The sequence below is a fragment of the Corvus cornix genome, chromosome 5 (assembly GCF_000738735.6).
Source record: "Corvus cornix cornix isolate S_Up_H32 chromosome 5, ASM73873v5, whole genome shotgun sequence".
Lineage (NCBI taxonomy): Eukaryota > Metazoa > Chordata > Aves > Passeriformes > Corvidae > Corvus > Corvus cornix.
The window spans coordinates 27,135,072-27,149,593 of NC_046335.1; the positions used below are offsets into that span (position 1 = coordinate 27,135,072).

The window sequence follows — 14,522 nt, forward strand, 5'->3', positions numbered from 1 at the left end:
CTGATGATGAGTCTTTTTACAGCAATCTTTAACAGCTGGCACAAAGACATCCATTGGTTCTGTCTCACCCTTCACACCAGTTGTGGCCCCCACCCATTATTCTTTACTAAATGATTCTAAGTGATTGAACTTTTTTGGTTTGGTTGTTTTGGTTTTTTTTAAATCTGTATGCATGGGAAGAGGTCCAAATTTGGCAATGGAGAAAGCAAGTGTTGAAATCTAATTCTTTACTTGGCACTCTGGCGCCTTTCAGGTACGTATATCTCAAAAGAGGTAGTTCTACCAAGATATACCCCTTGCCAGCAACCTATTTTGTGTCTTTGCTATCTAAGCGCCACTGAAGCTTTGTATAGTTTCTCTTCAAAACAGGTAAGGGCAACTCTGTCGATGTGATAGCTGCATGAAAGACCACCGATCATGTTTCAGACGCCATAGACAAAGGAAAAACATCCCAGATACATCTTGTCCCTTCAAAGGTCCAGTCAACTCCTGCCCCTACCAAATGGTATGCAACACCAAACTTAATAGCAATAACAACAAAAACCCCCCCAAACCATCCGTAGGCCTAGAAGAATTCAACCACTTGAGATCATTTTGGTACTGAAAGACAAGGAGAAAGCCAAGTCCCTGCACAGGCAGAGCTTCCAGCATCCACCCACCTCTTGACAAAAGGATTTGTTCCAAATATGCATAGATTCACAGAACCGCAGTATACGCTAAGTTGGAAGGGACCCACCAGGATCTTCAAGTCTAACTCCTGGCCCTGCACAGGACACCTCAAGAATCACACCATGCACCTGAGAGCGTTGCCCAAACACTTCCTGAACTCAGACACACGACCATTCCCACCGCTGCAATTTGTGACACTGCCATCTGCCCCTCTGAAAGAGAAATTATCTGAAAATAACCAGAAATGTCTACCTACTTTCAGATCCAGTGACAACAAGCAGAGAAGATACAGGAAATACTCTGGGACACCTGTCAATTCCAAAACATACACAAGAATGGCTTTATATAGTACTTGATAGAAATACCAATATATTTTATGCATGGTTATATTCTTTAGATGTCAGGAGGTGTTTTTTTCTATATAAAACCCACAGTCAAATCCAAATCCATACCTAAAATTTATCCAACAAATTTACTATCATTCTTTGGCATAACAAGAGAGGCCCTTAATCTAACAATAGGCCAGTAAGATTGAAGAAATTCAAGGTACAACAGAATTATTTGGCTTCCTAAGGAAAATACAATATAATTCCACCAAGAATCCATAAACAATGATGTCATACTAATTTTTCTATGCAATGTTTCACAGGCATTTGTATTGAAACTTGCGCATGAATAAATGTTCTCCATCATATCCTGGTATAAATAATGGCACAGTACCAAGTAACAATCAATATCTTTATATATTAATATCCCTCTATAATGTGCTTATTATAATTTGCTCAGACTGTAGCAAAATTCATTTTCCTTAACAATCAATTTATATCACAAATATATATGGAAAACCCTCTCGTTTTAAATGTATTTCTACTTCATTAAACTCTTCTCAATGAGTCTGGGGATATAGATTTCAAGTAAACGAACAGAAGGTATTTTAAATAAAATTAGCAGAGTTTAAATAAAAACATCTTGTATTTTACAATACCCTACAGCTAGCAAAAATTAGCTACTTCATACACTAACCACCTAGTGCAATTTCCTGTTCTTCCATGAAGGTCTGCTTTGAGAAGAGTAACCTTATTGAACACGCATCGAGAATCTTCTTTTAAAATGACAAACAGAACCCAAATATATTCCTATGTGTAACACTGACTATTCAGAAGTACATATTGGCCCTTGCTGTTCAATGGGGATCATTGGTAATCTTACTCTATTATTGAGTCCAGGTACTAAAATTCAGCTTCTTACTCACACTACTATATATTAGTTTTTTTATTTTTAAACACAGTTGTAAAAATAAAATCTTCGGACATAAAATGAATTTGGAGAGAGATACTGAATTCTGCATCATTCTATCCTGACTTCAGTGAAGGCAGTATTGTTCAAAACTTTTCTCTGTTAGAATTCACAAATGGGAGAAAGACACAACTCTTCCAGTTTTGGAGCTGTTCAAGGAGTATCAGGGTATGTAGCCAAAAACCTGCAAGATAATAGAAGAACCACTTGCAATACTTTTAACTTTTGCCATTAGCAGTGGGATCTCATTTCGAAACTATGCACTTCTTTTTCCCGAATGATTTGGATCACTAGCTATGCAGATCCCTTTTAACTGCGTTTTGTGTTCCCTCTGCTCCAATGCAGTATCACTGAAGAGAAATGCTCCAACTTGGTAAGACTGACCTCAGCAACCTGAAACACAAACTAAGTAATGAACAAAAGAAATAACAAGCTATATTCAGATTTTCTTTTTTTCGTGCATAAACTATCCAGCATACTGCTCTTATCACACGCATGTAACATTTCCCCACCAGAAGACAAAAAGAGCTTTCATTTCCCATCAAACTAAGAAACCGAAGCCCGCTTCCTGCTAGCTATCAGGGCATCGGTAAGTAGAGCTGTAGAAACACTTTGTTTAATTCTGTTCCAAACTTTGTATTCAGCCCCCTCCATAAAGAGGTCAGATCAGAAGCGCTGTTTTAACATGTGCACAAGGTTCCCCCCGTCACGCTCCCCGCCGCCCGTGACCCGCGGGCTCCAGCCGGTGCCGGTGCCGGTGCCGGTGCCGGAAAGGCGTGACCCGGCCCCGCCCTCAGCGCTGCGGGCCCGCCATGGCGGCGACGCGGGCCCGGGCCGTGCTGCAGCAGAGTTTCTCCGCCCGGCTGCAGGTGCGGCCCCCCGAGCGCGGCTCCGAGGCCCAGTGGGTGGAGGTAACGTGGGCCGCGGGCCGCCCCCCACCCTCGGCATCGCCCGTTCTCCCCCCGCGGAGCGGGGCCGCTCGGGGCGGGCGGCGGGAAAGCGCTCTGTCCCCTGCGCGCGTGCGCCGGCGGGGAGAGGGTGGGCATTTCGGCGTTTGAGGGGAACACCCTCTCCTCCTTTTCCCGGCTGAGCTGGACTTCCGGCGCTTTTGAACGTCGTGTCTCGTTTCCAGTCCAGAGCCCTCTCCTCGCCCCCTGGTTATCACCAAAGGTTACGGTCAGTCACTTCGGCAAAGGGACAAGCAGCAGGAGGCCGAGGTCGGCGCATAGCGTTTTCGCTCGGCTGCTCTCTCTCCCTGTGCTCCACAGAGTCCTCCACAGGCAGCAGTTCCTTCAGGAGCATGACTGCTCCACGACCAAACACTTCCCTTCTAACTGTGTTGTTCCTTCTTTTCTTAAACACGCTTTCACAGAGACACTACAACGTTGGCTGGTGGGCTCAGCTGTCGGCTTTGTTTGTTGTGTGATAGTGTTAACTCGGAGAGGAAAGGCCAGGTAGGGCAATGGGACTATGGCAGCAGTAGTTCTGATGTTGTTTGGTTGGTTTTTTTCCAGAACACTAACTAAAAATGAAATTTAGCGTGCAGACCACCACATAGGTTGAGGAAAACATTGTATTTTCCCCCTTTTCCTCCCACAGTCTTCTGCTGGGAGAGGTAGGTAGGTCTGCAGACTCTTTGGTCCATGTGCTGTGCATCCAGCCCAGGGCTCTTTACCAAAGCATGAAGGCTGCGCTTTGGAATGCACTGCCCTGCCGTAGCTGTCACTGCGTGTGAGTTATCTACACTAGACTAAGTCATTTCTGCCGTTATCAACTATTTACCCCATGGGTTTTCTTGGTTTTATCTTTTGTCATTTTTAAAGACTATTACAACAGAAGAAGCTTAATGCACATGCATAAATTTTAAAAAGTAAAAATTCTAGCATGTTTAAAGGGTTTATGCATTCATTCAACACATCTGAAGAGAGTTCACTTTTTGCCTTTCACATTATCCTTAAAACATCTCTCTTCTTGTTCAAAAGGGGCAGGTGGATCCAGCAGATCTAGTTTCAGCAGCATGGTCTGGGAAGCCAGAATGTTTTACTGGAAGGAAATAGATACCATCTCACAGATACTGTGTTTCACAGATGTAGTGTGTTGGTGTGTATTGCATTATTAGCCTCTCAGTATAAGGTTAATTATAATAAAATATGCTTAGCCCAGCATACATTAACTATAGGAGAAATAACCTATTTCTAGCCTGCTAATCACAGAAGTAATTGTAGATCTAGTAAAGAAAAGAAAAAATGTAATTTTGCTGTCTTTCTTTTAAACTATCTTCAAAGGTACATGTTGTGGTTGATGAATAACTTTGCTACAAGGAGGTTATGCGGTTTCTCTCTCTAATTTGTTTTTAATATACTAAGCAAAATCAGTAGGAAAGTAATAGATAGCACTAAAGGAATCTGAAAGAGATTTGGGTGGTCTCCAGCAGATATTTTTTCAGACATGAACCTTACTAATATTTGTCATGGGTACTTAGGAATCTTTCACAGGTACCCGGGGCTTTTAAAGAGGAGTCTGTTTTAACAAGAACTAGTCACCATGCAGGAAAAAAAGCCTACGGGAAGTATGTATTTTCTCTAGTATGACTACTTTAGAGGTCACTGGAAGGAAATTTTGCTGCTGACATTTTGTAGTAGGGTAATTTTACTCCCTATATATGCATGTCAACGCAGAAACACAAAAATAAAAAATACAGACCTCATCAACTATTATTTATGTCAACCAGTGTGTTCCTGATGTTTTATGACCACTTAAAAGTAGGTCCTCACCTTGAGACATTTCTAGAATACTGTAAATGGCATATTATGTAGGTGGCTTTGAATAGCTTCTGAGCTGTAAGAGACTCCTGTAGGTACTTCAGGAACTTCAGAGCAGATGTTCTTTATCTGCAAAAAGGTTAGGAGTGTGCTTTATACATTAATCTCTGCCTTCATTGTGTTTTCATGAATGAGTTGCTTGGCCTGTTGAGGGTTATTGGGCATAGGATGTCTTGTTTATTGAGAATTTTGGTTATATACCCTCCATAAAAGGTTTATGTATACAGCAAAATACAAAGAAATAAAAGGAATTATTCTTCTAAAGGTAGGGGTGAAATAAGGTGAGGTTTGGTGTATTTCATAACTGTGGAGAAAAGAAACATGAAATGAATATTCAGCTAAAAAATATAAGTGCCTACACTTTATGCAAGGAGAACTGTCCTTTCCTTATCTTATTTCCCTTGACTTGTTTTCTGGTTACTATGGCAAAAAGAGGTGCAAAGTACCAGGCACAGACTTGCTCTGTGACCTGTGGCAGATGATGTAATCTCTCTTTGCTGCACTGAATATAAAAATATGAAGAAATCTTCCCAGAGGGTAGTAAATCTGAACTTGAAATGGAAATGTCACAGAATAATTTATGTAAGTTAGTTTCACTGACTTCCTAAGAATTACAAAGTATCTCTGGTTTTGTTATCCATTCCAATTTCCTGGGGAAAAAATAGGAAAAGGTAGACTTGAGATAATACATTGCAGAATATATTTCAGTTTTGCTAATGAAATCCTAAAAAATACAGATGAATGTATTTAGTAAGGAGGGTGAGGAAGGAGTCAGTTACTCATTTTTCCCTGCAAAAGAGCTAAAAAGCAGCATTTGGAGGCAGCGTTGCTAAGGCTGTCTATATGGCTTTAGGGCTGGCTTCATGATGCAGGTTGCCTGATCTGATGATTACTTAGGACAGTTGTATAATAAATGCCAGTGTTGCACAGTATCTTGCTTTGCTGGTTTATTTATGTAGGCATTTTACTGCTAACAGTAGATCCACATAGAGCACAGCTTTCCTGTCCAACTGCCTGCCTCTCACTGTGTAGGTTCCTTACAGTGGCTGTTTGCACATCAGCATGTTGAATTTATGATCTTCTTATTTGTGTTATTTTGCTCTAATTTTTGTGCATTAAATACAGATCTGAGGGGTAGTCAACTAGACTTTGATAGGTTACAGAGGACCTGCAGCAATGGCGATGGTTTTGCTTTGATTCAAAAGGTTTACACACTACATTGACAGTGAGCACAAGCCTTAGGACACCTGGAACACTGATGTAAGGTCAGATTGACATATGTTATTATTAAATGTGGTCTTATAATTGCATTCAATTTTACATCTTCTATTCAATTAAGAAAGCTAAAGAACAAAGTAAGACTTAACAAGGAGTTGAAACATGGCTGCATGTATTGGACCATACTTTTCAGTCATAGTTGAAACCATAAGTTTCAGCTTAAAAATAGTTGCATAGTTTTCAACTACATCATGGTTTTAGTGTCCTAGAAGACCATAAACATGCAGGATAAATAGAAGCATCCTCTATCAGCTTTAACTTGTCTCTGAATTAATTGTTTTCTCATTTAGCCTTCTGTTGGTCTAATTTTTTTCAATATGCATGTCTCATCTTGTGATAAATAGTTTATTCAAAAACAGACATCAAATAAGGACAGAGGCTGGAAAAATCATGAATTATTTTACTTAATCGTTATCTGTCTGACCTTAGGACTTGCAAGGGTCACTTTACTTATTTTTTTGTGTCTTTAAATGAGCTGCTAGCAGAATATCGTTACTGCTGTGAGACTGTGCAAAACAAAGACTGTCACAAGTCTCAGAATTAAAATTATTTTCTGTTATGTGTGCTGTATCACAGAGTCACTTATTTCTAATGCTGGGGTTAGACCAATAGCAAGACCAAATGCATCTGGCCTATTTTGATAAAATATTTTTATTAGTAGCTCTTTGTGCATTGTTGTTACCTATTAATATCCTGACACCAGTCTGTTTCCGGAATGAATATTTACCTAAACATGTAAGGATATCTAATGTTTGGCAGTCTGCATTTCTCTCCCTTTTTGAACAGATGATTTGAAATGTCATTTGAGGTTCTGGCCATCAAATTTCTTACAGTGTTTATGAAATATGGTAGTCATTTGGGAATCTGTATAATATTCTGCACTGGCCAAAATGAGTTTTGAAAAGAGCCATTTAAAGCTTTTGAAAGTTCTCAGCATGTGACATTTTGGCTACAAAGAGCATTCTCTTTTTTCAGAAGTTAGTCACTAGAAAAACAGTTGAGAAGGCATAGCTTTTCTCAGCCTTGAGCATTTTGTATAATCTCTGCAATAACAAAGGGACAAAATCTCATGTGTATAGCTAAGATTTCTTCACCAAAAACCTTTATCATTTAAAGAAACGGGGAAAAAAATAGAGGAAAAAAATTATAGAATAGTTTTTAGAAACTATTCACATTTTCCGTCCTTTTGCTTTGATAACATTGATATTAATAACTCCTGCCTGTCCCAATCTATTTAACATCTCTTCAGTGGTATTTCACAAGTTGACATTTTTTTCCTCCAACAAAATTAAAAAGATACTTTTTCTTGGCAAAGCAGCAGGGAGGTTTCTTTATATACGGTCTGCCTGTAGATACTCTGGAGTTTTTCCCGAAGAAGTTAAGCCACTCAGGTATACTTGTGCATGAGACATAGTTGCTGCTGGCTGCAGAGCCTATCAGTTTGGCTTAGTAAAGCATGGGTTGTTGCACTCCTCATGGACTAACCAATTGAGCAGAAAAGCTACACAAAAGTTTTCTTGTGCTTTCTCCTCAGTATAGGCCTAATTCTTCCCTCAAATGCATATTTCTTACAGGTAGTCTCTTTGAATGCTAAAGAAGTGGCATATCCTTTAGTCTATACCAATCAGGTGAAAAGTTCCATTTTGCCAGTTAGATTTTACCCAAGCTGATAAATAGTATTTTGAACAACTTTATAATATTCTGAACAATTTCACAGCTGCTGGTCATCATATTTAAATGTTTAATTAACAGATTCTCTGGTTTTTTCAGAATTAAATTGTACTAGATTACCTTCAATGTCAAAATTCAGTTCTTTGACAAGTCCTATGGTGTTTGTCATGTTTCATAACTGGAAATATAATTCACATTGAAAAATATTTTAGCTGTACATTTGATAGGAAAAAAGCTAAATTGTTTCTTATGCTGGATTTAAGTATACTAATTTCATCTCGTCACCTCGTCTATGTTAATACTGTACACTCTACATTCCGACTAAATTTGGCTTCACATGGAGCTAATAAATTGTCTAATTGTACGTAGAAGCATTGTGCAGATAATCAGTATATATCTTATAAGCTTCCACACAGTGTGGTGTGTAAACTTAATGTCTGAAGCTATACTAAGTAATTAAAACTACTCTTTGAACCTTTGTCTGTTATGGGGTTTGTCATTTTTAATACCAGTTTTAATGATAAGCATGCATAGTAGATAATGAGAAACATTGACATCGTTTTCTGTAATCTTTTGTAGATCCAGAGAGGGCTTGTTATCTACATATGCTTCTTCAAAGATGCGGATGAGGATCTTGTCCCAAAAATTGGTATGATATAATCCATATAAATTATTGTATTGTTTGAAAAGGAAGAAAAGCAGTTGAGGCAGAGAAGGTAGTAACCATTTGGAAAGCCATGAGATGGCATCATTCTAAATCAATCACCTGGCTGAAAGAACAGTTTGGTCTGTCTTGTTTCTTTTGACAGTTGTCCATGCCTCTTTCTCTGTCTGTTCATGACCAACGTAGAAAACCAAATCCCCTGACAACATGTCTAGCAAAGGAGAAAATGCTGCACCTGCTGTTTAACATATTACATGTGTTGGGCAACAGGTTCAGTCCAGGACAGAACTGAATTTCAAATAGTTCATGGCTTGATTTGGTAAGTATTTTATCACTGATCTCACTGTATGTGCAGGATATTTAAAATTATAGCCAGTAGAGGGAGTTGTGTGGATAATGAAACAGTGTCCTTCCCATCTCACTCCATTGGTACTTTATACATACACTGTTAGCACGTGCAGTTTTCTGGTTCAGAAGCAGTAACAGCAACGTCTGCAATTCTTGTCTTCTTCTCCACGTGCACTTTAACATTTATATTGAAGCAGAAAAGATGCTGTGGATAAGGTCAAATAGTAGCGATTTCTGTCTTCATCCAGTGCTGTTTTGGCTTGATTTTTTTTTTTTTTTGGTGGGGTTTTTTTGTTGTTGTTGTTTTGTTCTGGTTTTTTTGTTTTTTTTTTTTTTACTTTTATGTCATTTCTTCTCCCTCCTTTCCTCCATCAGTAGCACTGGATCCCCTGGGAAATTCTGTGATGCCACATCTTCCAGATAAAAGTGTCCCTTTTCTGTGGCTGGCTGATAGTAGTGATTTGGCTAAATGTTGTGTAACAATAGTCTATTTCAGGCTACTGGCTGGGACCAGCAGTGCACAAGTACAGGTGCTATTTAAAAAGCTGAGAGCAGCTCCTGGGGGGTTCTCTCTTGGTCTTGGAGGGCACAGTCCTTCTGTGATGCTAAATATTTAAATCTATGATATGAAAATTTATTTTGTGCTTGTGAGAGTTTCATGAGAATGTTACTTGAGAATAATTACATTTTCAGTCGTGTGGCAGCTAAAACAGGCCAGAAGAAGAAAGATCTGTTTCCTATAAGGAGATTCACCTAGGACCATCCTCCTTGAGTGCCTTAGAGAATATTGTTTCCTAAATATATTTTGAATCTGCTTAAGTGTGTGGTTTTGGTTCCTGAATCACAACTCAGCTCTTTTTGCTTCTAACAACATTAAACATGTATGGGTTTGGAGGCATGACTAGTATCCTCCCAGCTTTTATGGAGTTGGGGGTAATGATTTGATTTCTTATAGAAACATTAGAAAATCTAATGTTAGTAAATGCATTGATTTCATTTGCAAGTTTATATGTTCTGGCTTATAAGCCACATTGCATCTGACCTTCCTGCCCACCTCCTGTCTCAAGTGACAAACTGGTAGCTGCATGTCTCGAAGTAGAGCACTGAAGGACACTTACTTTACTTGAGACCAAACTATGGAGCTGTGCCTTCAGCTCACATCAGTGCTGGGTCCTGCTGCAAACTACTGCAAGCAGAACAAAAAGAGAGGGCAAAACCACTGAGAATGGTGCATCCCACAATGTGGAGTGTTGGGTAAATGCTGCCTATTTGAGTACCAAACAATCAAGGAAGGCTCACTAATTGCATCCTGGTTTCTTCTGGGGGTGTCCAACTAGAATCGATTTTAGATAACCAATCACTTCCCCCAAAAATAGAACTTTAGACATATGGTATTAATATCCTTCACATTCTTCACAATACTCAGACATATTAGTTGGTTAAGTATTTATTGATTGTCCATGTTTCAGTTCAATAGTAAACAGTTTCTTTTACTCAGTAGTTTGTCACACATCAAAATATTTGTTGGATCTTGTTTATGATGTCCTGTTTAATTCACTACAGTCATACTAACTCTTATTTTATTTTTATTTGCAGTCAATACACTGTTGAATGTTAAATTAAGTGAAAATGAAAACGGCGAGTTTGTTTCTGTTCTTGATTTACCAGGCGACGTACTCATCATACCACAAGCTACCCTAGGTGGTAAACCAAAGGGAAGAAGGATGCAGTACCATGCAAACATTGAAAAAGAAAAAGGGTTGGAACTTTACTCTCAGTTTGTGACTTTGTGTGAAAAAGAACTGGCTACCAATGCCAAATGTGTGGAAGCCGGTGTTCTTGTCAAGCATGGCACATATGGAAACAGGCAGGTGTTAAAACTGGATACAAATGGACCTTACACTCATCTGATTGACTTTTGAAAAAAGTAAATTGTATCCTGAATACAGTACTGGTGTCTTTTGTTTGGCTTTTTTTTTCTCCTAAGCATTAAAGTGCTTGATTGCCTTGGGAGATAGTTTGAAAAAGGCTTTCACTCATCTGTGGTGGTTTTGCCAGTCCCAGTGAATAGAAGGATTCCTGAGACTGCCTTGCTATAATGAGTATGTTTTTTGTTCATATGCATCTGAAGTGTGCTCAAAATAATTGTTAATATTGATCCAAAAATTCAAAATGTTTATCAACAAATATGGGATAATGCAATCATTTTTTACTAAAAAATAATGAAAGAAGTATTGCATGTATAGCTTGAAGAAGTGGTTTATAGATAAAGAATACTTTAGATGTACTTATGTCAATTTTTGCCTTATGTTTTCTATCTATAAAATGAGAATGCTTTATAACTAACTAATATATTGGAAATAAATTCACTGAATTTTTAGCCTCTTAGAGAGTAGGTAATAAATAAGAAAGTCTATCCCCCTCAATCAGAGTGTGTAAGGGTGGGAGATGTAAGGTAGTACAGGGTTGATCATGGGCTGTGCAGGGAAGAATAAGTGAGGCATATCTAGAAACCAGCAGTATCACTGAATTGCTTGCTTGAAATTTGCATTCTGAAATCTCTGATGTGTTTTGATAGGCTGCCTGCTATAGCTTGGTCTATGTCCTTGTTACTGTGGTCTTGCTGTCTACTCAATTCTTTCATAACAGAGCCTCAGGAAAAGAACAGAAACATTCAAATGAAAACAAAAATAAAGATGGTACAATGTATGCTGCCATCTCATTGTTCCCTCTGTCCCTATTGCTTCTTTCCAGCTTTTTGTCCATTGAAGCTTCTAGGCAGAGACTAGCTTTCCTTTTATAGACAGTATTGGTACATTTGGGGCCCCCTTCCCAGCTGACCCCCTATGCAGTTCTGTTATAAACATTATTAACAGATGGTGTTAAGAAGATATAATGGGAAATTCTGTCTTAAAAGGCAGTAAGAAGAGAACAGCTATATTAAAATGTGGCAAATTCAAAACTGATTCAAATGTGTTCATCCTGTGAATCAAGTTTCTCTTTTTAATGCAGCATTATGGTTTAGAAGGGTTCAAAGTGAAATCAGACATTTATATGGTTTGTAGCAGTTATCCAGATTTGCCATTTGAATAAGAAGTTATTCTGGAGGATATGTAAAGCCCTACAGTTAGTGAGGATGGCAGCTTGCACAATCCTAAATTGTAGGCCAGTAGTTACAAATACTCTGTCCTTATCTTTATTTTGTAAAAAACATTGAATGTGTAATCTTCAGGCTCAGACTATGCCATGAGAATCCCTTTTATTTTTAACAGATACGAAGCTTATAGTTTTGATAAGAGAGTAATGAGATTTTTTTCAGGTTAGCATAATATATGGTTAATAATTATGAAATAAATAAGGATATTGAATTCCTGGCAACTGATATTCTCACAGTTGAAAACAACCATTTAAACAAATGGCCTGGAAATACTAGCTATTAGGACCCAAATGACATATTTATTCATTAATAATTAACAGTTATGATAGACACAATATGAGTCATGTTCAAAGTTCCTACTAGAGACATTTAAATAATATTGTCCTGATGCAAATGACTAATACAAATTCATTATGATCTGTGTGCTTGAAAAAACATTTTAATTCCTCTTTCTGTTGGAGGTCACATCCTAAAAAGTGCTGAATAATCCCACTTTTCACAGACCTTACAGGAATTGTGGGTATTTGGTATATCTCAAGAATTGATCCTTTGAGGTATAATACAAAGTCTGCGGTTTTTAATTTATTTCCTGTCTCCAGAAAGATCTTTGGCAGCCTGGCAATTCATTCTCTATATTTAAAGAACTCGGTGATTTCTAAGAGGTATAAGCTTGAAAATGTTTAGTGAAAAACAGACTTCAAACCAAACACCATCTCACAGTGGTCTGTCATATAAATCACATAAAATCTAATATACATTTCAGTGGTTCTTAGGACCAGACGGAACTCTGAAATTTCTGCAAAAAGGTGGATATTTGTGTATTATCTGCCCATTTCTGATTTATTTGTATATCCATCTTGATACTGCCATCTTCTCCTCCAGGGATTGGCAGCTTGTTGAATGCTGTGCCCTTTGTACTGCTTTATTTATATCTACTATTGATTCACAATCCATTTACTGAAGGAAGCCATTTCTGAATAATATGCTGGACCATACTGATAAAAAAATTGATTAAAATTACTTTTTCAAAGCCAAATGCTTATTCCCTTCAACCATGAATATGTGCTTTAAACAGATGACCTGGCTCTGCTTTAAATAGTTTCTGTTCTATGACTAGACAAAAACTCATATAATTGTCCTGTTCTATACTTAGAGAATATCTATTAGAAGATGCTTAATATTCCCCACTTCCTTGAAATAACCTATAAAGTCAGGAGTCATCCTTATGCTATTATATCTCCAATTCAACTGCCACACAGGAATTGCAAAATCAGGGTTTTGCGACCTTGTTTGCAGCGTACACACCCAGTGTGTTGAAGCTGAGCATGTGTGGACTATGAACTGGGCTCATAAATGCTCTCTAATGAGTTCAGGTGCAACAGCCTCTTTTCTAGTCAGCAATATTACTGCTTCCTTCCCATGCCCTTTCTGTAAATTTTTACCTCTGCTGCTACATGGAGTATGCAACATATGAATTTACAACATACAAATATTAATCCAGAACTGGAAGTTAATAAACAGAATTTAGCCCAGTAATACTTGCAACTGTATTGCTACTGCTAGTGACAGTCCCCAGGCACTGTCCCAAGTGTTACAAGAGTGCAGCATGGAGGCTTAGCACAGGAACTTTCCCCAGAGCTTCAGTTTTATTTGATTTGGCTGTAACAAATTTTTTTCCAAGGACAGGAGACTATGGCAAATTTGTTTTACTTTTATGTGTAACCACAGTTGTTACGTAGATATTAATAATTAGTAGTTATTCTGTGTAGAATGATATATTTAGGACGAACCCAGTGTTACAGAGTACAGAAATACAGGCCTATTGAAACAGTAGCAACATTGAGAAGTGAAGACACTGACTAGTGTAAAGCAGAGGCATGGGATAGTAAGAGATGGGGCACTGGAGACTCCCAAGGCTGTAAACAACTTGCCAATGGTCAGTTAAAGAAATAGAAACCTGGAGCTGGACAAAACTATTCTTAGGGATAAAAAAGAGAAGAAAGAATGAGTGTATAATATAAACAAAAAGCAAAACACTTAAGATGAACGAAAAGAAAAATACATAGTTACAAGCCAGTGAAGAAAAAGCAAAGAGTAAAACTTTATTAGAAAGTGTACAAAAGAGCCCCAAGCGACAGCTATTTTCAAAAAAAAAAGGAGAGAAAGAAGAAGAAATCATAAACACCAACATCATAGTCCTGCAGGCACAGGACTGCTGATGATCCACTGTGCTCCCTCTACCAGGTGGAAGCCACAAGGAAGTGAAAGGGCAAGCACAACACCAGGAAATGGGGTAAGGGTAGGTGCTAAATAGTGCTTGCATAACAATTTTTACTGTAGTATTATTGAGACTTTCTATACAATTTCTTTATTTCTATTTCATTTGTTTTTTCTGCAATAATTAGATTTGGACTGATAATAATTCTTTGATTAAATTGCTAAGGTTGCAATTAAAATAAATTTGGCGTGACTCTAAACATAGACTGGATTTCTTTTTGCCCATAACAAGATTTTGCACATAACAGTTTCTGCAGACAGTTGCTTCCCCATGTTGAAATGGCAGCCATTTGATGGGCTGCTGGATATTAGCCAGCCTTTGTGGTGCTTTTCACCAGGT

General features: G+C 38.2%; 1 protein-coding gene across 2 annotated transcripts; it reads left to right on the forward strand.

The window, feature by feature from the left end:
• The first annotated feature begins 2,751 nt into the window (after positions 1-2,751).
• On the forward strand, positions 2,752-14,061 carry DTD2 (D-aminoacyl-tRNA deacylase 2). Of its 2 annotated transcripts, none has more exons than XM_039553262.1 (3): positions 2,752-2,876; positions 8,316-8,385; positions 10,345-14,061. In XM_039553262.1, exons 1-3 carry the CDS (start codon positions 2,778-2,780, stop codon positions 10,668-10,670), a joined length of 495 nt encoding a protein of 164 aa, XP_039409196.1. In that variant the 5' UTR covers positions 2,752-2,777; the 3' UTR covers positions 10,671-14,061. The 2 variants fall into 2 exon arrangements, with proteins under 2 accessions (XP_039409196.1, XP_039409197.1); XM_039553263.1 differs by having other exon boundaries at positions 2,754-2,834.
• Positions 14,062-14,522: the final 461 nt, after the last annotated feature.

What these genes read in the sequence shown, in the direction of transcription:
- DTD2 (XM_039553262.1), top strand. Translation starts at nt 2,778, where the DNA reads ATGGCGGCGACGCGGGCCCGGGCCGTGCTGCAGCAGAGTTTCTCCGCC. An exon ending in CCGAGGCCCAGTGGGTGGAG is followed by an intron (nt 2,877 to 8,315) that starts GTAACGTGGGCC and finishes AATCTTTTGTAG; the next exon opens with ATCCAGAGAGGGCTTGTTAT. An exon ending in GGATCTTGTCCCAAAAATTG is followed by an intron (nt 8,386 to 10,344) that starts GTATGATATAAT and finishes TTTTATTTGCAG; the next exon opens with TCAATACACTGTTGAATGTT.